The sequence below is a fragment of the Sinocyclocheilus grahami genome, unplaced genomic scaffold (genome assembly GCF_001515645.1).
Source record: "Sinocyclocheilus grahami isolate Dianchi unplaced genomic scaffold, SAMN03320097.WGS_v1.1 scaffold92.1, whole genome shotgun sequence".
Classification (NCBI taxonomy): Eukaryota; Metazoa; Chordata; class Actinopteri; order Cypriniformes; family Cyprinidae; genus Sinocyclocheilus; species Sinocyclocheilus grahami.
The window spans coordinates 91,601-114,286 of NW_015505271.1; the positions used below are offsets into that span (position 1 = coordinate 91,601).

At 39.1% G+C, this 22,686-nt stretch overlaps 1 protein-coding gene across 1 annotated transcript in view; it reads left to right on the forward strand.

The window, feature by feature from the left end:
- The window catches only part of LOC107587415 (lysyl oxidase homolog 2B), a 32,248-nt gene that overhangs the window by 406 nt on the left and 9,156 nt on the right, over positions 1-22,686 (forward strand). Inside the window, exons 2-6 of the mRNA XM_016275215.1 lie at positions 5,876-6,245; positions 7,022-7,197; positions 17,093-17,304; positions 19,562-19,778; positions 21,011-21,194. Of these exons, the coding sequence (XP_016130701.1) occupies positions 5,906-6,245; positions 7,022-7,197; positions 17,093-17,304; positions 19,562-19,778; positions 21,011-21,194 (1,129 nt within the window). The 5' untranslated portion in view covers positions 5,876-5,905. The remainder of the gene's footprint in view (positions 1-5,875; positions 6,246-7,021; positions 7,198-17,092; positions 17,305-19,561; positions 19,779-21,010; positions 21,195-22,686) is intronic.

Genomic DNA, 22,686 nt, shown 5'->3' on the forward strand with positions numbered 1-22,686 from the left:
CTGCAAAAGGGGGTCTGTGCCTTTGCTATTTGTTCAGGTAGAACACTGGGTTATTGTGTTTAGGTAGTACTACACAGGACTGTGACCCCTTGACATATATCCTGTCAGAATCCTATTCATGGTGGACAGGGGACTTGCTGTCTGGAAGCGCAAAATACTAACAGACAAGAACCAGGTCTTTAGGACAGGAATGTGAGGTAGTTCCAAAGCTGTAGATGGCTCAGAGCAATAGGTCTTGTCCAGGCGAACAAACGTATACCAAATACATTTCTGAACAAACCCTTTGGGTGTGGTGAGCTTTACGTAAATTCCCTTTAGACCAAGCACATTTTTAAAAGAATTGCCACAGTAGGCTGCTGTAGAGCAGATTGAAATGTTGACCAATCATTGAGACTTCTGGGGCCCATGTCTGTTTGCCACATGCATTTGGACAATGCATCCTATGATCTTGAAAAGATCCTGAAAGATGTATTCATGCTTGTGTAATTTAGTTTACACATTTAGTTTTAGTTTAGGTTACAGGCTTCACCATTGTGATGTATTTTAGACAATAACTTTTTGAATGTGTTTGAGAAAGTGAGCGGAAAGTCTTAAAAAGTGCTTTTGTTGAAGTGCCTCTTTTATCTTGGAGTGGCGACCTTAAGGGAACCCTTGGAAGCATGTTAGGTTTTTTTTTTTTTGCTTTTAAGACAAACTCTTGCATGCCAGTGGGTACTGGAGAACCAAAACGTCTTGAAGACTCACTCTGTTAATCACTTTTCTGCACAGTGGGGTTCACACGGTTGAGAACCCTAGCATGTATTTAGCATTTTTTAATTTAATACTTTTTTAATTAATATTTTTTATTGTCAAATTATATTATCAGCATTAAAAATAGAGAAAACTGAATTGGGGAAAAAAAGGCATTACACATTGCATAACCTGATCAGCCATATATATTTGTTATATATTTATATATTATTGTTATATATTTGAAAATGACCTTTTGTACAAAAGACTTCACAATGTCTCAAATTTGCTTAGTTGAATAATTAAGATGTAAAACTAGTTCAGAATCCCAAATAATTATTATTCGATTTACATCCTAAAACATTCTGTGTATTACCATGTTTAAATTAGGTTTTCAATTTAGGTTTTCAGATTTTCAATTTGAATTTTGTACTCCACTGTGTATGAAGTGTTTTCCTCCCAGTCAGGAAACCAATTACCTCATCCCCATTAAAGTGTCATCTGTCAAACTTTATTTTCAATTAAACTGTATTTTCTGATAAGAACATGATTCTTTTCCTTGATATTGAAAGTGAATTTGATATGTTTCTGGTTAGGGCATGGACATTGTAGATGAATAGTACAGCGTGGTCTAAACAAGTCTCTGTGTCCTCATTATTGCACTCTTTGATGTGGGCTGATTTGGTGATGGATGAGAATTCACATGCTTTTCTCCTTGAGCTCAAGACTTTGATAAAAGTGCTTTTGATTAAAAAAGTACACATAAATGGCCAGCAGGAAATTGTTACAGAGGAGGACCCGAACATCTCAGCAGCCGCCTATCCGCAGTAGCCTTCCACCTGCTCAGACACCCCCAATCAGTCCACGACTCGCTTTCCCTGAAAAATTTGATGGTGAACCCGCCAGATGCAAAGGCTTCCTACTCCAGTGCTCGCTTTTTGTTAGCTAACAGCCCTCGCTGTACCACACAGACTCTAGCCGCATTGCTTTTGTTTGCTCATTACTCACTGGGAAGGCGCTAGAGTGGGTCACCGCTGTCTGGAGGATGAATGGTTAGTCATTTCCCACCTTCGATGCATTCCTTCAACATTTCCGTGATGTTTTCGAACATCCAGCCGAGGGGAGGAGTGTGGGTGATCAACTGTTAACTCTCTCTCAAGGGAGAAAATAGGCCGCCGAGTAAGCCCTATCCTTTCGAACCCTCGTGGCCCAGACTACATGGGTAGAGGACACGCTAAAGCTCTTGTTTAGGAGGGGATTGAATTTAGAGCTTCAGTCGGTGCTGGCCTGCCGGGATGAAGGAAAGAGTTTGAGTGAGTTCATTGAACTCGCTATCCAAATTGACAATTTGATCCGCTCTCGACGCTCAACTCGAGCCATGCCCCGTTACATGCCTGAAACCACTACCACAGCCGAACCCATTCAACTAGGATTCACTCACCTCACTTCCGAGGAACGAGAACTCCGCATGCAGAACCAACTTTGCCTCTATTGCAGTCAAGCCATACACATTAAAATCTCCTGCCCGGTCCGTCCGTCTTCCAGTTTTCGATCGGTGAGTGTCAATACTCGTATTGCAACTTCTGCATCTGCATTTATTCAAGACAAAATAATTACCACTACTGCTCTGTTAGATTCTGGAGCAGCCGGTAATTTTGTGTCATATGATTTCGCTCTGCAACATAAACTGAAACTAACCCCCTGTAACTCTCCCATGGCAGTGGAGGCCAGACGGCCGCCCTCTTGTAGAGGGAAAGGTTCTACGCATCACAGAAGAAGTCAAGTTGCAAATAGGAACCCTGCACTCTGAATTCATCCGATTCTACGTCATCCATTCGCCTAATCACTCTATTATTCTCGGATTACCCTGGCTGCGCACACATAATCCACGCATCTCTTGGAGAGAAGGACAAATTCTTCAGTGGGCCGCTACATGCCAAGATCGTTGTCTCTCAAAGATTCCCTGAGCTTCCAGTCATGCACCTTCCTCACCTGTTCGGAGCACAGACAACCTGAACCTGCCCCCAGAGTACTCTGATCTCACCGGGGCGTTCAGTAAAAAGAAAGCATCTCAGCTCCCCACTCACCGTTCTGTCGACTGTGCCATAGACATAACGCCGGGCGCCACTCCTCCTAAAGGTAGAATTTTCCCGTTATCACAACCAGAATCTGAAGCCATGAAACTCTACATCGAGGAGGAATTAGCTAAATGATTCATCCAACCCTCAACCTCTCCTGCTTCAGCCGGGTTCTTTTTTGTAAAGAAAAAGGATGGAGGTTTGCGGCCGTGCACTGATTACCGTGGCCTTAACGATATCACCATTAAGTTCCGTTATCCATTGCCCCTAGTCCCAGCCGTGCTAGAACAGCTTCGCCGGGCCAAGTATTACACCAAGCTAGATCTATGCAATGCCTATAACCTGATTCGTATCCGAGAGGGAGATGAATGGAAAACGGCATTCTCGACCACTAGTGGGCATTATAAATACTTGGTTATGCCCTTCGGCCTTGCCAACAGTCCGTCAGTCTTTCAGTCGTTTATGAATGACATCGTCCGTGACATGCTCGACAGATGGGTAATCGTATACATTGACGATATACTGATTTATTAAAACACTCTGGAGGAACACATTCATCACGTTAGATCAGTGCTGAAATACCAACTCTATGCCAAAGCTGAAAAGTGTGAATTCCATCAAACCTCGGTTTGACTCGGTTCACTTCTGCACCCATCCTTCGACACCCTGACCCAGAACGCGAGTTCATTGTGGAGGTCGACGCTTCTAACATGGGGGTAGGGGCAATACTGTCTCAACGTCATGGTTCACCAGCGAAGATGTATCCGTGTGCCTTTTTCTCCCACAAACTCACAGCCACGGAACGGAATTACGACGTGGGCAACCGTGAACTTCTTGCTATAAAGTTAGCGCTTGAGGAATGGCGTCATTGGCTGGAGGGAGCTGCTCATCCATTCATCGTTCTCACGGATCATAAAAATCTTGAGTATCTGCGCTCAGCTAAGCGTCTAAACCCCCGACAGGACAGGTGGGCATTGTTTTTCACAAGGTTTCGGTTCATGGTGACATACCGGCCAGGCACCAAGAATACCAAGGCTGACGCTCTCTCTCGCCAAACTGAGGAAACAATCCAATCCATCGCCAACGACAATATAATTCCCGACAAGCTGCTCTTGGCACCAGTACAATGGGATATCATGGCTGAGATTGAACATCTGAATCTTCTAAATCTGCCGCCTCCTGAATGCCCTGCAAACCTCACCTATGTCCCTGAATCCCTTCGACCATTAATGTGCTTTCGCGCTACAATTATGCGCTCTCAACATTTGTCATTAAAATAACGCCATACTAGACAGCTTCCAGCCGGTTTGCTAAATCCACTACCTACACCACACCGACCTTGGTCTCATATTGCCATCGATTTCATCACCGACCTGCCCAATTCTTAAGATAACACCACTATACTCACCATTGTTGACCGATTCTCCAAAGCCTGCCATCTGATTCCGCTGCCTAAACTCCCCACATCCTTCGAAACCGCTGAACTACTTTGTAATCATGTGTTCCGTTTCTACGGATTACCCGAAGACATAGTATCCGATCGAGGACCCCAGTTCACTTCTATGGTATGGTCCGGGTATGGTATCTCAATGTGAACATCAGCCTCACGTCCGGCTATCATCCCCAATCCAACGGGCAAACTGAGCGCCTGAATCAGAAGGTGATACGATTCCTCAGATCATACTGTCAACAACAACAATCAGACTGGAGCAGGTACTTGCTATGGGCAGAATATGCCCAAAACTCATTGATGAAACCCGCCACCGGTATGACCCCTTTCAAGTGCATTCTGGGCTTCCAACCTTCATTGTTTCCCTGGTCTGGCGAACCCACCGAATTACCTTCAGTTACAGATTGGTTGCAACACAGCGAGGAGGTCTGGGACCGGGCACATACTCACCTACTTCATGCCGTAAGGCGTCAAGAACAACAAGCCATCCGACATTGACGTCCCAGTCCCGAGTACACCCCAGGCCAATGGGTTTGGCTTTCAACCAAAGATCTACGGCTCTGACTTCCATGTAAAAAGCTCAGTCCCAGGTATGTTGGTCCCTTCAAAATTTCTAGACAAATATCTCCAGTATCATTTCGCCTTCTAATTACCACATTCCATGTATCACTTCTGAAACCCGCTGGTGGTCCGAGAGGAGAGACGGAGGAGGGAGCCAGACCGCAGACCCCCCTGCCTTTCCTGGTTGATGGCGAGGAGGCGTATCGAGTGCACGAGTTGCTAGACTCCAGATGCCGGGGCGGTACCCTCCAGTATCTGGTCATTTGGGAGGGGTTCGGTCCGGAGGAGCGATCTTGGGTCAACACTGGACATGTCCTTGACCCCACACTCACTGAGGAGTTTCATAGAACGCATCCGGAGAAACCGGCCCCCCGATCGTTTGGGAGACCCCGGCGTCGTGTGCTTCCTCGCGTCAGGAGCTGCTCGCAGGGGGAGGGCTCTGTTACAGAGGAGGCTCCCATACCGCCTCCTCCGCACCACCAGAGGGAACTGTTTCCTGAATATTAACCATTCCCATTCGGACTCCAATTCCCATCACTCCTCATACCTGGGACTGATTGCCCATCCACACCTGCACCTCATTTACACACACACATATAAGCCACTCACACACACAGACTCTCTGCGAAGTCTTGATTTGCCCTGGCTTTAATTTCTGAGCGTTATACCCGTGTTTGCTTCCTTTGTACTTGATCTTGGACTGTTTCCTGTTTATCTGATTGTTCTCTGCCTGCCTCGATCTTGGATTGTTTCACCTGGACTGTGTTTGCCACCTGCCCTGATCTCTCACCTGGTATTCGACCCTGTCTCTGTCCAAGCCCATGCTGTTCTGTCTTGCTGGTATTTGACCCTGTATTCTCTTTTTCTATTCTATTCTCTGTATTTGACTATTCTAAATAAAAGCTGCAAATGGATCCAAACGCTTCTGACTTGTCACAACAGAAATGTATTAAAATTTATGAATTACAATAAATAGTAATAATAAAGAGTAATAACAATAAAATCTACTTCCATTGCTTCACTTTCACTTTTCATATGTTTTTTGTTTTTTTTGTAGGCCATAAAAACCTTCTGAGCCTCTATCATTATGCTAGCCTTCTGGTCTGTGTCATTTGTACTGTTGTGCGTATGGAGATTTAGTTATGCACAGTATGACCATTTGGGTTACCTTCCGGGCTACCAAGACCCTGCACAGGACCTTTATACTGTTCCAGAGCTTCCTAAAGATATGCCCAGGGTACCGCTACGTCTGGCAGGAGAGAAACGCAAGCACAACGAAGGGCGCGTTGAGGTCTTCTATGAAGGGGAGTGGGGGACTGTGTGTGATGATGATTTCACCATTCATGCAGCCCAAGTTGTATGCAGAGAACTGGGTTATTTTGAAGCAGTCTCCTGGTTTCCCTCATCTAAATATGGGAAGGGAGAAGGTAAGCTAGTGTTCAGAATGATATCATGTGACACTGATGCATTATTCTCAATTAAAATCACATTGCAGTTAAAGAAAAAGTTCACCCAAAAATTAAAAATGTATGAAAATTTACTCACCCTCAAGCCATCTTAGATTAAAAAAATTGCTTTACATGTCTTGCTCACCAATGACGTGAATGGGTGCTGTCAGAATGAGAGTCCAAATAACTGATAAAAATATCACAGTAATCTAGAGTCATGTGGATTACTTGTGGATTATTGTGATGTTTCTATCGGCTGTTTGCAGTCTTATTTTGATGGCACCCATTCACTGCAGAGGATCCATCGGTGAGCAAGTGATGGAATGCAAAATTTATCCAAATCTGTTCCAGTGAAGAAACAAACTCATCTACATTTTGGATGGCCTGAAAGTGAGACAATTCTATCAAATTGGATTTTTTAGGTGAACTATTCCTTTGATAGTATAGGTTAGTACATGTCCATGAAATTCTTTTTTTTTTTTTTTTAAATCAACATTAAGATTTTAGGTTAAATGTATATGAATATTTGGTTCTAGAATTGGTCACCATGTTTTTTTTTTATTGTTTTAACCACCCTTTTGACTTTGACAGTTTTAAATGAACCATTGCTGTGACAAATTAATTTTAAAGCTGCATGCATAATAATTATGAAAGAATTAGCAAAACAGTGAATATTGGCAATATTTCAGTGATATTATTTTATGGAGTATTGATGACTTTTAGAATATATGTGCACTGACTTCCTGTGTTTTTAGGTCGTATCTGGTTTGACAATGTCCACTGCACGGGGAATGAGAGGAGCTTGGCCCAGTGTGAGTCTAATGGCATAGGAGTGTCTGATTGTAAGCATACTGAGGATGTCGGGGTGGTTTGCAGTGACAAGAGAATCCCAGGATTCAAGTTTGTGAACACCCTTACCAACAACATCAATGTAAGTGAATTTAATACAGATGTGTTTGTACAGATCTGTTATTGTCTAAAACTATTCAGTGGCATCATGCCCATTCAAATTTTTGAGCTAAATGGTTTTGAATGCAACTTCCAAAGGACACAAATAAATATTTTTACTGTCATGTTCCTTATTATTGTAGGTACAAAATGAATAGTGCCCCAAAGCCTTTTAGTGAATTTCGCCCATTTTGAAGCCAAAATATGTCATTTAGTGATTCGTGCAAAACCAATGTGGTTTTTTAGGGGAAATCTGTCCAAAATGTTACAAAATATTAATTTGTCACAACACAACCGAACACAATACAACCGAACAGTTTTAGAATTTAATGAGAGATGTGTTACATATCCATTTAAGTGCATTTTGTAAAGATGACTTGCTGCACATGCTAGGAAATCTGTGCAGGTGCAACGCAGCCTCTGATTCACAAAATGCACTGTCGAACGCAGTAAAAAGGTGCAGTTTAGCCTTGCGGTGATCAGTCCAGATGGTTTACACTTAATTTGTTTCTGTAATACATGGAGGACTGAATCAATGCAGGACTTAAAATTAAGACCTAAAATTCTTAATATTCTGGAACAGCGACAACAAATGTGTTAATAATGTGTGTTCATAATTCACGTACAAGTACATAATTTGTTTTTACTGGCAGTCAAGTTCTCCATCTGGGGCCGAGGTGCAGGTTTTTTCTGCGGGCCCCTCATGAAATAATTTCCAGGTAGGGGAAACTTGGTGCGGGATGCCCCTGAAACTATTGTTGCTTTTTTTCCTTAGATCACATTTCCAATGGTTCGATGCATTCTTTTCCATTTATTTTTGCACCCAGAGCTAAGTGGCTTGGTTGCTAGGCATATGACAATGGAATGTTTAAACGCCTTCTTGGCACATTTTTTTACTCTACCCAGATTTATGTTACTTGGCTTTGTCTAAATTCATTTCTGAGTCCAGTTAGAGTAATAACAGGATTTGTACCCATCCTGTCATCCTGTCCACAGGCTGCTCAGAGCCAACAGCGTCATCTTGAAAGAATGCATTAAGCATGCAGACAAATACTTCATGATAAGCGCTCTTGTAAACAAAGAGAACTGTAATTCCAGACTTATGATGAAATATAGACTATAGAAGATGTGACAAATAAGATTTCAGAAACTTTTATTGTAATTCTCAGTGTAATACCAAATGGAAACCTTAATGAATGCCCATCTGAGCATTTATCACCACTGTAATTTGCAGCAAATCTGAATATACTTACACATGTAGTTTTCAGAAAGATACCTATTGTGTCTGAATTTCATTATTATTGCCTTTTCTAAAAGAATAGGAAATATATGAGTCAAGCAGGGACTAGAGGGAACTCTAGACGTCTTAGATCAGCTTCTATTTGGTAGTCTCCTGGAGAGAATGCCAGAGTCAGCTTTTCCATCTACTGATAGCCTGCAAGGGCTCCACATTAAGGCAGTTAAATCAAAGGGAGGTTTACCATAATGCCGGCCACATTCAAGTCTTCTGGGAATGTTCATAGGCAGCCCACTGTGGCCTTCCTCGGGTTAAAATGGGAAAAATTATGTAATGTATAAGTGTAGTGCAGAAATGGCATATGTGGAGGAGAGTCCAAAGTTGAGACTTCAAAAGAATATGCAGACAGGCCTTGGGGGAGAATAGTGGTAGTGGTATGGAATAACTGTTGTCATTAAAAGTGTAATATTTTTATAGAATACGTAATAACACACTGGTCCACTTTATCAGATGCATTGATCTAATCATCTTGTCAAGTTGTTTTAAACCAAAAACCTGAAAATACAGTGTACTTTTCTGAACCCATCCAAAAAGCTGCAAATATTTGTGTGCCTCAAATAACCAGTGACTCCGGTGAACATGAATCCGGATCGCAAAGCCTTTTGACATTATGAAATAAATGCCAAACGCTGTTTTGTAATAAAATCTAGTTTATATCAAGCACATCAATGTCAGCTCAGTAGAGCTGTCTGGGTCCTACGGTGACACGGGTTGCTACTACAGTTAACTGTTGCTACATTCAGACATGCGGTTGTGCGTGCAGTGAAGAGAGCAGAAAGCAAATGAAACTTTCAGTGAGTGAAAAACAATGGCATTCTCAAAGATTAGGAAAGTTGACAGGTCCTTAAAAAGTCTTCAATTTAGTTGTATGAGATTTAAGGCTATACATTGTATGCCATAAAAACTCAAACTTAAATGGTACAAGAAAGTCTTAATTATGTTTTCAGGAGGTCTTAAATTTGGGGACGGAAAGACAAGAATTGCGATACGGCTTAATGAGACGAATAAACTTCAAAAGGCGATGATCTCATTAAACACAAGCGCTGCATGTTTCAAAGTCACGTGCTGTGCTGCTCTGTGTACAGCTGTTACCGGGGAAACCATTATTTCTGTGCATTTTCAATAAGCCCGTCTGCTGTTTTTGTTCAGACCAGTGATGAGTAAACATGGCCCTTCCAGGCCACTTTCCTGCAGAGATTTGATCCAACTCTGATATGACTCACCTGACTGTAGCCTTCTAGTAGTCTTGAAGACAATGATTAGCTGGTTCAGGTGTGTTTGATTAGGATTGGAGCTAACCTCTGAAGGAAAGTGGCCTGGAAGGGCCAAGTTTGCCCACCCCTGGTTCAGACCAATGTGAAAATCAAACCATGTTTTTACGCTACAAACACGCAGAGTTGTAAATGTGAACTGATGGATCGACAAGTAGGCCTGTCGCAATAATCAATATATCGACTTATCGCACAATATATGTACATGACCTCAATAATTTTTGGTGACGCAATATATCACCCATTATATTTACTTAAAAATTAATGTCACCATGTTTGTACATTCCACTTGTTCCTGTGTCTTTTGCAGCTTCTCGTACATAACGTGGTGTAGTCATGAAGTGCTTGTTCAAATTTTAAAAAATGCTTCTACAAAAAAAAAGTTTAATCTGCAGATATGGTCTTGTTTAGGGATCTGTGCCTTTGTGCATGCGGACATCTGACTGCTAAGAAGTGATTGTGTTTTTCAGCAATAGTGTGCACCATTAATTTTCAGAGAAAAGAAGGTCGGGGAAAAATCTGTATGGAAAAATCTCCATACAAGGTCTTTGTGTTTTTCTTTTTTTCTACTTGTTACTTTGCACTTTTTGTTAGAATTTTTTTTATTTACTATTTATTCAGGTTTTTTAAGGTATCTGATATTTCAGTATTTAATTTCCATGATCTATATATTCTTAAAAATTAAAAGTTTTTTGGAAGTGTGTAGGCCTTCTTGCATTATTATGCTGTTACATTATGATTATATATTAAGTGGCATAAAATGGTCTTTAAAATGACAATAATATTGCTTATCACAATTATTTCTGGGGCAATATATCGCACAACAGAAAGTTGTTATCGTGACAGGCCTATCGACAAGAACATAATGAATCATAATACTCTAAACAATTAAGACAGTAAAATATATTTATATGTTATTTAATTAATATAACGATTGATGATAATTGTTTAAATTAATAATTTATACTTTTGACTCCATTTTCTTAAAAAAATGGTTTAAAGGCTGAAATGTGAAGTTTATCTTTTTATAAAACGTTTTATTTTTTGTGAAAAACCTGTATCTGAACTGTAAATCATGCTTTTACAGTCAAGGTCTTAAAGTCTTAAGTTTGAGTTCAAATATCCTGCAGATACCCTGGTCTGGCAAAAACCATCAGTTCATGTTTTTCTATATAATTGTCTGGACCTCGGCTGGTGAGGAGGGTTCAATCAAGCAATTTTAGTTGAAGACCCCTGCTATAGTTAAATTATGGCATTACATGACTTTTTTTTACAGCAAGTCTTAGAGGATTGGCTGGTCAAATCTGTGAATATTTTTGTACAGCCTAATTTTTAATGTGAATGAACAAGATGCTCTCCCTGTTTGGAAAGAAACGTATGTGGTTAGACAGTCATATGCTTTTAGTAAATGTTTCCATGCCATTTACTTCATTTATTTATCTCTATACATGAAAACTATATTAATCCATTTTTGCCAATTCTGATAAATATAGGCAATACAAGCCCTGTATAAATCTGGACCAATGCTCTTATCCACCAATATCATGGAAGAGTGGGACACGCAGAAGCAGCTGGAAGCCTGTAGGGCCTACCATGCAGACACGTATTATGCAATACCTTGATTACAACACAGGGAATTTGTACCTTTATGAAGTACTACGGAGTTCAGGGGAAGTTGCATTATTTATTTGCTGAAGAGTTGACGACTGTGTTTCTTTCACAGTGATACAACATAAAATCCTAGATGGGCTCAATATGACTTTGAAAGATGTATTTTTAAGGTAAGGCATTTCATAGAAATGTGTTTTAGAAATAATTTTTGTTAATAATTTTACAACAGCTGAAGATAAACATAGTCACCACCACTTCATCTCAGACAGATGCTGCTGATCAGCTCGGAAACAGCCATTATTTTTCTAGTGACTAATATGTTCCTCATCTCTGGAGTCTGGCCCAGCATGTACAATTATTCTTACTCTACATGTTCCATGAATCCCCCTTTTTAAACCTTTTTTTCAAGACTGTACTTCACAGATATTCTTAATATGTCTATAAGCTGTCTATTATGTAAATGTTATGCAGTGTATATTCCCTATACATTTCCTGCACACATCAAAGTTCAAAATGTGACTGTCATTCCTTACCTTTGGGTAAATGAAATAAAGTAGTATTCTTGTTTAAAGGATTTGACTGTAAAAAAAATTTCCTGTTGTGGAAAATGCTTTTAATAACTGAGGGATGAGTCAAAATTAAATTTGAGGTAGGGGTGTAACGGTACACATATCGTGTACTGAACGGACGCAGCACGGTGTCCGTCAGCAGATGTCGCTGTTTTACTGTCATAAATGTCTTTTTATTGTTGTTAGCATAACTGTTGCAAATAAACATAAATTTAATATTTTAAAATATGCTATATAATATATAAAAAAATTATATATATAAAACGTTTTAAAATATAAAATGTAAATTTTTAATGCCGGTGTCCATCAGCGAATCTGCTGACGGACCATGCTGCGTTGTCACGGGAACATCCCAGCTGAAGATAATGAGGAAATTACATCGCTCCCTTTGCTAAGTGCATTCAAAACAACTGCATAATGGCACGCACGTGCCCTGCTCACTCCAAAGTCCCCACTCCAAGGGGATAGGGATGATCGCTTCCCTTTGGAAGTTGCCCGTGAACCGTTCGGTACACGGTACCATTACACCCCTAATTAAGGTAATGAACTGCATGCCACAGACGCTTGATGGATGTCATACTGAAAATAACCTTGAACTACACTACATTTCAATGATCAGTTAGCAGTTTCATTACTATCATAAACACTCGCTTTCACTGTCTCTTTAAATCAATCTTCATTGTGTTTACTTATCTGCCTCTCCTCCCCTTCAAGTTACATACTTAAGGGGAATGACACACCCTACATTACACAGGATGTTTATCTCTATGAAGTAGCAAGCGTAATCTCTGAAAATGCAAATCAAACCACAGCTAATGTGACTAGCAGTGTCATTTACTGTGAGAAGAGTTGTTCTTTCAGTCTTAAGCCTAGCCTTCAATACTTAGTCACCCTACATTCAGTATAGCATGCGACTATTGCTTGTGGTTTTTGTAGTACATTTGCTTTAGACCCAAGTGGAAAAACTATTTTTGAGGATTCTGAGATTTCTGTACGTGTAAATGTTTTCCTTGAAAACTGACACCAATGTTCAGTGTTGCTTTTTCCTCAGAGTTCTTGTAGGAGACTGTTAGGTCAGAATTAACTGCTAAAATAGTTGCAGTCAGAGAAAGAATAAAAAGACAATTAAACATGGGCACCAGACTGCTACTCCAATCTTGCTATTTTAGGAAATAGATAATCATCACTTGTGCTAAGGCTCTCAGTCTGTCTAACAAGACAGGCCAGGGCAGTTGTCCAGCAAAGTATAAGGGTTGTTTGTTAACTGTTGACGATCTAGACTGTTTTAAAAGCTCAGTAACAGCAATTATATGTAAAAACTATGAGCATTTTTTTAACACACTGTACTGTTATAAGTTAGGGAGGGAAATTGGTAATAGGAAATGGGCTCCATCTGCAGAATAGCATTCTTTAACATGTCTTTGCAAAGAGTTGAACAAAAAACAAACGAACAAACAGCCATTTTTAACAGCAGAATTCACTAGAGTTTCTAAAACAGGACACCCTGTTCAGTATACAGAAATATGAACGTTACATTTGATACTTTTGTTACTACCATGTCTTTGTTTCCATCTATTTAGCTTGTGACAATAATATCTACCATTTGTACTCCTTTTTGGATTTTAAACATTCATAGACATTTAAATTTTCTTCATCAGTAAAGTTATTCAAAGTTGTTAAAAATCTATAATAAAATGATCTCTGCAAGTTTTTAGGTTAAAGTTTTATATTTTCGTAGGTTGGAAATTTTTACTTGGGTATGCTGCTTTATTATATTTTTTGAATGGCAATTTGTGGAATAGTTTTATGTTATTTGTATTGTTTAGTTGAAGACCCTCTCAACTCTCTCACTCTTCTTCTTGTTTGAAGGGAAAAAACAATGTGGGCTGTGTGACATTTTCCTTTTCACAATCTGTCTGCCGGCCAGTGGAAGAATGCCTGTCAGTTCACCACTTGCGCCTCTGACTCCTTCTCCTGTATGAGCAGTAGGAGGGTTCTCTTTTTTTCTTTTTGAAAGACAGACTAGTCTCCTGAGATGCTTACTTACATCCACAGAAGGACAAGCCCTCACAAATCAATATCCCAGCTGCTGTATTTTTCTTTCCTAACTGCAAAATCCAGTTACCATGGAAGCCAGCCACACATTTAGGAAGTCTTTTTCTTCCTCTTTTGTGCTAATAAATCACACCTCAAGGTGTTTTTTCTTCCAACCTTATTTGAAACTTTCCACATTGCCTGTTTAGTAAAGAGTTAATTGAAACCTCGTGTAGCTGAGATATGTGCACTTGTCTTTAAACTCACTGATCAAGTCACAAAGTAAATGGTGACTTCACTCAAAAAATGGAAAATCTGATTTATCAAGACTACAGAGTTACTTTCTTATGATGGAAATTCCCTTTTTAATAGCATCAAACAATGTGTTATGCAACATATTTAAAAATTCATGATGCTGTGTTGGGGTGATTGCTGTGTTGCCGTTTTAGCTGATGTTTTCCTATAGCTTTTTTATTTCAGCCTTTGATGGGAATGCTTTGTTGGATCACACAGTAGCTTTGATAACAAAAACTGTTTATGAAAGGTTTACTTGGTTTTGCGCCAAGTCACAGAAACTGCTTCTATATGTTGATGTCTTTTGCTGACCACAGAGACAAATTTCGATTTTGGAAAGGCACGGTTCTTCATTAAATCTATTCAACCTGCAGCTGTAACCGCTTTGTCAGAGACATTAAAAAAAGACTGACCATTCCATTTACAAAAAAAGCCCAAAAATGTCCATTTCATGTTTTTGAGTACTTGGTTGTTCATTTGTTGGTTTGTTTTGCCTTGTGAAAATTCTGGACATTTTAAAATCCATAATAGTCTTTAGGTCACATGAATGAACGCTTGTCATTCTAGAACTCTATACAAAGTGTATCCATGTTGGAATAAACCCACATAATAGCACTGCTTGCGTTTCCAGTGTGGTACAGTAAGGATACCCTTTTACTATGCCACATGTTCATTCACAACCGCATTCTCATTCCTAGTTCAAAATCTCTGACTTCAGCTTGCATTACTTGCTTGAGGTTTTTTTTTTTTAATGAAAGACACCCCTCTCTTTTCTGGTTTATGTTGTCGGGAGGAGGGGGATGATCACTTCATGTTCTCCTACACTTTTCATGAAAAGTTATGTTCTACAGCAATGGTTTTTCAACCTTTTTCAGGCCAAGGAGTACTTTTATGCCTGGCCATTGCAAAGTCATTCTTTTTTTTTTCTTTTTTTTAAGTTTTACTTAATACAATTGTATTGTGTAAGAGAGAATGAGAGACAGTGTCTAGTTTAGCATCTTTAACTTTGGTTAAAGTTAATTTAATGATGTGTTTTTAATGCATGTACCACTGTTCAAGAGTTTGGGGTCGTTTTTTGTTGATGTTAGCAAAAGTCTCTCATGCTCATCAAGGCTGAATATTTTTGTATCACAAATACAGTAAAAAAAAAACAGCAATACTGTGAATTATTATTACAAATGAATATAACCACTTTCTATTTTAATATATTAATATTTACATTTGTTTTAATGCCATTTATTCCTGTGATGTCAAGGCCGGATTTTCAGCAGCCATTACAGTCTTCAGAGTCACATAATCCTTCAGAAATCATTCTACTACTATGATTTGGTTTTTAAGATATTTTTTTAATATATCTTATTATTATTATTATTATCAATTTTGAAAACAGTTGTTCTGCTTAATATTTTTGTGGAAACCATGTACATTTTTTTGCATGTGTCACACAAGACACATGATTTGCTGCCTTGGTCTTATTCATATAGCTAGCTAATAGCTATCTAGTAGAATGCGACAGCAAATTGAAACAGCTCGCTGGATGACACAGTTTCAGACTCAGACAGCCCATAACAAACTGGCTGCGTATTTTCTTTTCAACTTTTCTGAGCTGGCAGACATGCCAGAAACCTAACTAAATGCAAAAAAAAGCTAAAAAAAAAGTGGAAAATTTCATTTTTCATTTTCATTTTCATTTCCCCTTTAATAGATCTTTGATGAATAAAATTATTAAAGTGTATTTTTTAAAACAAAAATCTTATATATGTACCCCAAACTTTTAAATGGTAGTGTATTTAACACAAATGTAAACATATTTCACAAATGTGAGGTTAAACTGTTTTTGACAGACCTCCCTTGTTGAAGATTTCTGTTCTATATCATAAGGTACACAGGGCAATGGAATGTTTAGGCCACTATATTTGCTGAGCTCAGCATCTCATATAGTCTTTCAAAACTCAACCCACATGGTCTCATTGCATAGGAATGTAGATCTACTTCTAAAGCTCTTCATGTAGTCTTAAGAGTCTACTGAAATGATTTGGCTTCATTCCTTCTGACGCATTTACAGTTCACGTAGGTCTAGATACGTCCTGGAAGAATTTGGTGTTAGTCCATATAATTAATTATAAATAATGTCATATGTTGACGTACCTTCTGATATTCAGTGTTGCGTAAGATGTTCTCCATGTACTTCAATTTTCCAGACTCTCCAGTAAATTTGGGGAAAGAATTTTAACCATGCACCTTTGCCTGATTATCAAGGTGTCTGGGATTACTTGATGTGAGCTTGAAGGCAGTAACCTCTTCTTTGCCTTTTTATCCATCTACTATATACGTCAGAACCCATTAAATGCATTTTTACAGTCTGGCTACAGACGTGAATTGTAGTTGGCTTAAGGGTAAACACGGCTGGAAGTTTTTTCAGAGGTGGAGCAGGTCAACGAGTCCTGCTGATAGGATGTTTATAATGAAGTGAAGAACTGTAAAACCGGTTTAGTTTACAGTGTTAAAGTTAAAGTGTCCAGTTAAGAGTTCCACAACATGGGTACATTGAATAATGCTGACATAGAACAAATTGAAACTTTACACTAATATATACAGTATATATATATATATATATATATATGAAAACGGAGCCTTACTAGAGTAACCCTACTGACAGGACATTCCTTGTTAAAACATAAAATATGTCTGGCCTTCAGTTTGTCACCCTGAATTTTTTTTATTGCTAATACAAGAATCATTGTATGCCATAAATCAGCTTTAATTTTGCAGTAACAATACGTGTCTTCTTTCGCCCCTTAGAGTCTGAACATTCAGGTGGAGGATGTTCGTATACGCCCCATCCGGTCATCATATCGTAAGCGCATCCCAGTAACAGAGGGCTATGTGGAGGTGAAGGATGGAGGCAAGTGGAAGCAGATTTGTGATGATGAGTGGATTCAAATGAACAGCAGGGTTATCTGTGGCATGTTCGGCTTTCCTGGAGACAAGAGATACAACACCCGTGTGTACAAGTGAGTTCTCAGTTGCCCTTCAGTTGAGATGTCTTTTGTGCAAATATTCCTTGAATATAGATTTCTTTCTACATAAAAGCAAAAGTCATTTTGGTGACCTCAGAGAAACGTAGAATTGTAATATTTTACATGGAGGTACTCCTCTTGAGATAATAAAAATCATACTCCATTCAACTCTCACTACAGCAAAATGGAAATACAGTGCACATGGAGTTTAATAGTTTGATTGTAGTTTTATTTGGAATGTACACTGACAAATATGTTTCACATAAAAATATGGTCATGTTTTCGGTTGAATTCCATCCCATGATTCAATCTATGGAACAAAGCAAATGTTTCAATCATAGTGTATGAATTCTTAACAGCTTTGATGCATCTTTTGTTGTCCAGGGACCCCTAGGGTCCTTAAAGGTACTGTAGGGTCTGTGTTAGCTGACATACAAAACATTTACAAATTTCGTAAAATATATAGAGGTTTTAGTTTTGTAGACAAGTGAACTAAGTTATCCAATATAAGAGTTTCATCACAAAACGATTTTATTTGATTTAATTTTTTTGAGGATGGACTGAATGTTCAGGGAAAATCATCCTAAACTATGGATTAAAAAGCAGGATATATCTTATGATGTTGGTAGAGAGAATTTCCAAGTGTGCGTTTTTACTCTGCTTTTAGTAGTGTATTTCTAAACGTACTGGATAATACAGTAGAGGAAATATTTGTTTAGAATTTCCAATTTATGCTTACATTTTCATTTATAAAAAATTGAAGTAAAACTTTCTTTATCTAATTTGCTATCTTGCTTAAATCCAAGCCATATAATATGTTAAATATCTTAGTGTAAGCAGCCTGACACTTTCATACCATGTTAGCTGTTGGTATGAAGCCTGAAAGAAAATACCCAACATTGGAAATAACAAAAATAGACATGCTGCTCTTCCATCAGCACTGGTCAGAGAAACCACTGGTTACCTCTCAAGCACGTCTAGGCAAGTGAACCTTATTTGAATCACATCATGAAGGATGTTTCTAGCGAGTCCTTGAATGTCCTTACAGATAAATTTCTGCATTACTCCTACTAGAAAATAGGAAAATAAATAGGAAAATCTGCTGAGGGCAACTCAAACTTATACTTTCTGCTAAGCTATTACATTCCATACTGTATTCGTAGTGTATGACTCGAGTAAATCTTCATGAGCACTTTCATAACTATGTGGAAATCAGCACTAAAGACTAGTTAGGCTAGATAATAATTAATCTGCTATATGAGAAAACACATAGGGACAATGGAAATTAAAGCTTAATATTTGGTTGTATTCTCAGACGCTTCAGCTAAGCTACGTGCTTCCCCTCACATGGTGTGCCTTATGAAATGTGCAGGCGCTGTCTGTTTTTTTTTAATCGGTGCTTGATGTTGGGGGGAGGGGGGACACATAGCCAAAGGCTGAAGTTTTTTCAGCATGGAGCCAAAATGGGCTTCTTTTCAACTACCTCTGTCTGCCCTGTGGCTTTAAACCGTGCTTTCATTAGAAAGCTTGGACTATCCTTTCAGAGGACCGCGCATGAATGGCTCCTGTAAATAATATGGCTCTTTCCCTGGCTGGAACAAGCAGACGATGTTCTCAGACGATAAAGCACCGGTGTGGAAGTATAACTGCTTTCCCTACAGCTGTTCCCGCAAACAATATAAATTAACTGCCTGGTTATATGTTCAAACTTTTGTAACAAAACGTTAGATCAAATCTGTGAGTTAAATGCTTTGTCTGGCATTTCTTTTGTATCTACCAAAGCCTGTGTGTGTGTGTGTGTGTGTGTGTGTGTTTGTGTACACATTTGTTTTCCCAATAGTGGTTGTAGTAGAGTCCTGAAACAGACTTTGGAGCAATTCCAATGTGAGACGTTCTCTCTCCCCCCCCGAGTCTAAATAAAAAAACAAATGTGGATTGTGTATTTTTTTGTGAATGACAGCCAGTATACTTCTGACAGGGAACTGTAATCATTATGGCATTTCACATGAAGCTTGTTAAATATTCTGTTTGTAGGATGAGCACCATTTTTCCTGCAAGAATGTATGACGTCACTTCATCAACGTTTCATCTTTTTACAGTTCAGTGTGTATCACATCTTAAATGCATTCATGAATCATTTACTAGCCATATTATGACTAGGATCTTCCACTTGGGCCTATACATGAGTTTTGTTTTAGTAATGTTTATTCTGTTTAATTCTTAAATAAATCCCATGTGCTTTATTTCTCAGGATGTTTGCCCGCCGAAGAAAGCCAACATACTGGGATTACTCCATAAATTGCACCGGAAATGAAGCTCATTTGTCTAGCTGTAAGCTGGGCCACATGCTCTCCATTAAAGCCAATAGCACATGTGAGCAGGGCAGTCCTGTGGTAGTCAGCTGCGTCCCTGGCAGAGCTTTCGCCCAGACTCCCATGGCAGGATACAAGAAGGCCTTCAGACAGGAGGTGAGGCCAGATGATGTATTCCTTCCAAAAAATGCAAGAAGCCACACGTCCACATGAGGTATTGCTTTGTGCTGAACTTCTGACTCTCACCTTTATGAAAACTATTAAGTATGGAACAGAGCTCAGCACAATTTATCTCCATGATGATAGTGAATCTTGATCTAGACTAAGCGGTTACTTTAAAGTGAATCGCCTCTTATTTAAAGAAGTTTATGTGGCAAAAGTTTTCGAGTCCAATATTTTAAGTTGCCATAAACTGTGATTATATGAATACTAATGTTAGAGAGTGAAGAAGAGGATATTTTTGAATCTCTAAAGCACTGTGATGACAGACATTTTAGCCAAAAATGGCATCACTCTTTCCAAATTACATATTTAAGTGGTCCATGTGAAAGCTTGTCTGTTACATACCATTCAGCGAGGTCAGTGAGTTCATTAGCATGATACAGATCTGCACCATTTAAATGTATTCCTGAAATAATTCCTATAGAATATATAGATTGATTTTATGGTCAAAGATGAAGCATTACATGAAATTAATACTATTATCCAGCAATGATATATTAAATTGATAAAGTGACAGTATGAATTTATGATGCTACAAAAAAAAATCTATTTCAAATAATTTCTTTCCATTTCTTTTGAGCAATGTACTGTGGTTGCCAAAAACAAATTAGCAAGCACAACTGTTTTGCGGGAGAGAAATGGATTTATTAACTTTTATAATCTTTTATAATGATGTTAGGCTTATGATGTCTTGAGGTTTGTCATGCACATCTGCCATTAGAGTTGCCTGAATTATTGGAAAACTTCTCAAATGGGTGTGGGTCAAAATTACTGATTTTTCTTTTATGCCAAAAATCATTAGGACATTAATTAAAGATCATGTTCCATGAAGATATTTTGTACATTTTCTACTGTAAATAATAGTATAGTAATATGCATTGCTAAGAACTTCATTTGGACAACTTTAAAGGCGATTTTCTCAGTATTTAGATTTTTTTGCACCCTCAGATTCCAGATTTTCAAATAGTTGTACCTATCCTAACATCAAAGGAAAGCTTATTTATTCAGCTTTCATATGATGTATATATCTCAATTTCGAAAAATTTACCCTTATGACTGGGTTTGTTGTCCAAGGTCACAAATATGAATTTCCTTCAACTAGCTTATAACCAAAGAGTTTCATCTCTTCTGCTAAGAGGAGTCATTCTCTTCCTCTTCCTTCACAGCAACCCCTGGTGCGTCTCAGAGGTGGCGCTGTAGTTGGAGAGGGGCGTGTGGAGGTGTTGAAAAATGGAGAATGGGGCACGATCTGTGATGACAACTGGAATCCCGTAGCAGCTACTGTGGTGTGTCGTGAGCTTGGATTTGGAAGTGCCAAAGAGGCTCTTTCTGGAGGTCAACTTGGACAAGGTGCAAATAGTTGAATTGATCAGAAGGTTCTAGACAGAACATTACAACCACCCTGACTTCTGTGCATTTGCTTGGGCCCTTTTTAAGTATTCATAGCACAAGGTGCTCTAGGGAAATGGAGGACTAAATTTGATATATTGCTTGTTATATTGAAAGTCATTGCCATCAGTGTGTTCACTACAGACACTATCTTTCTAGCACACCTTTATTTTGCAACTTGAATATAACTGCTTTTATGACTCCTGGGGCATCTGGAATCCCCAGGGGGCCGCAAGGTGTGGGAGGAAAAAAAAATAGAATTTTAGTTGTTTTTCTTCTACAATGGTGTTTTGGTGCCACATGAATAAATATATGAATGAATAAATAAATAAAAGATTACAAGAATAAAGTTATAGAAGTAGCAATACAAGATTAAAGTCATAATATTTTGAAAATAAAGTCAAAATTATGAGAATAAAGTGAAAATAGTTTTGACTTAATAGTTTTTTTTTTACATGGCATTAAAATGCTGTCATACTCTACAGTTTACATCTTTTTTGGCTTTAGTACAATATAAATATAAGCAATTTAAAACCCAGTTTTTAAAGGGGCATGAACTGGCGCCGACGCTGATGGCTGCCTCCGTGGCGTGCACCGCAGTTGTTTTGATGTTTTTGTTAGTTTGTCCTGTCTTTAGTTATATCCCTGCAATCAGTTTCACCAGAGACGAATAGCTGGACATTCGGAAGTACACACCACCCGATATTTCACCGGTTTTCGACTATTCGGATGTTTTGCTGGACATTGTTGTCGGGGGAGCTGCGGTGCTGATCACTCGCTTCAGGACGCGCAGACGGGGGAAGAGAGCCGGCGCATTTGTGAAGCTCAGACAGCGCGGATTCAGAACGCCGTTGCCTAGCATCCATCTGGCGAACCTCTGCTCTCTACCCAGCAAAACGGACGAACTCCTTCTGCTCTCCCGGACAAATAAGGATTTTTCAAACTCTGCTGCTCTGTGTTTCACGGAAACCTGGCTGAAAGACGCCATACCGGACAGCGCGTTGAGTCTCCCGGGCTTTCAGATGTTCAGAGCAGATTGCGACGCAGAATCAATGGGGAAACCATGCGCCGGCAGGACATGCTTTTACATCAATGAGAGGTGGTGTACAGATGTAACTGTGTTAAAGAAGATGTGCTGTTCAGATCTAGAAGTGCTCTTCATTAACTGCAAGCCGTTCTATTCGCCGCGGGAGTTTTGCTCGTTCATTCTTGTCAGTGTCCACATTCCTCCGCAAGCACACGTGAGCACCGCTTTACAGAAAATCGCTGATCTGATCACAGACACAGAACACCACCCAGACTCTGTTTTAATCATTCTCGGGGACTTTAATAAAGCAAATCTCTCCCGTGAACTGCCAAAATACAGACAGCACATCACATGTCCCACCAGAGACAGTAATATATTGGATCACTGTTACACCACAATAAAGAATGCATATCACTCTGTTCCACG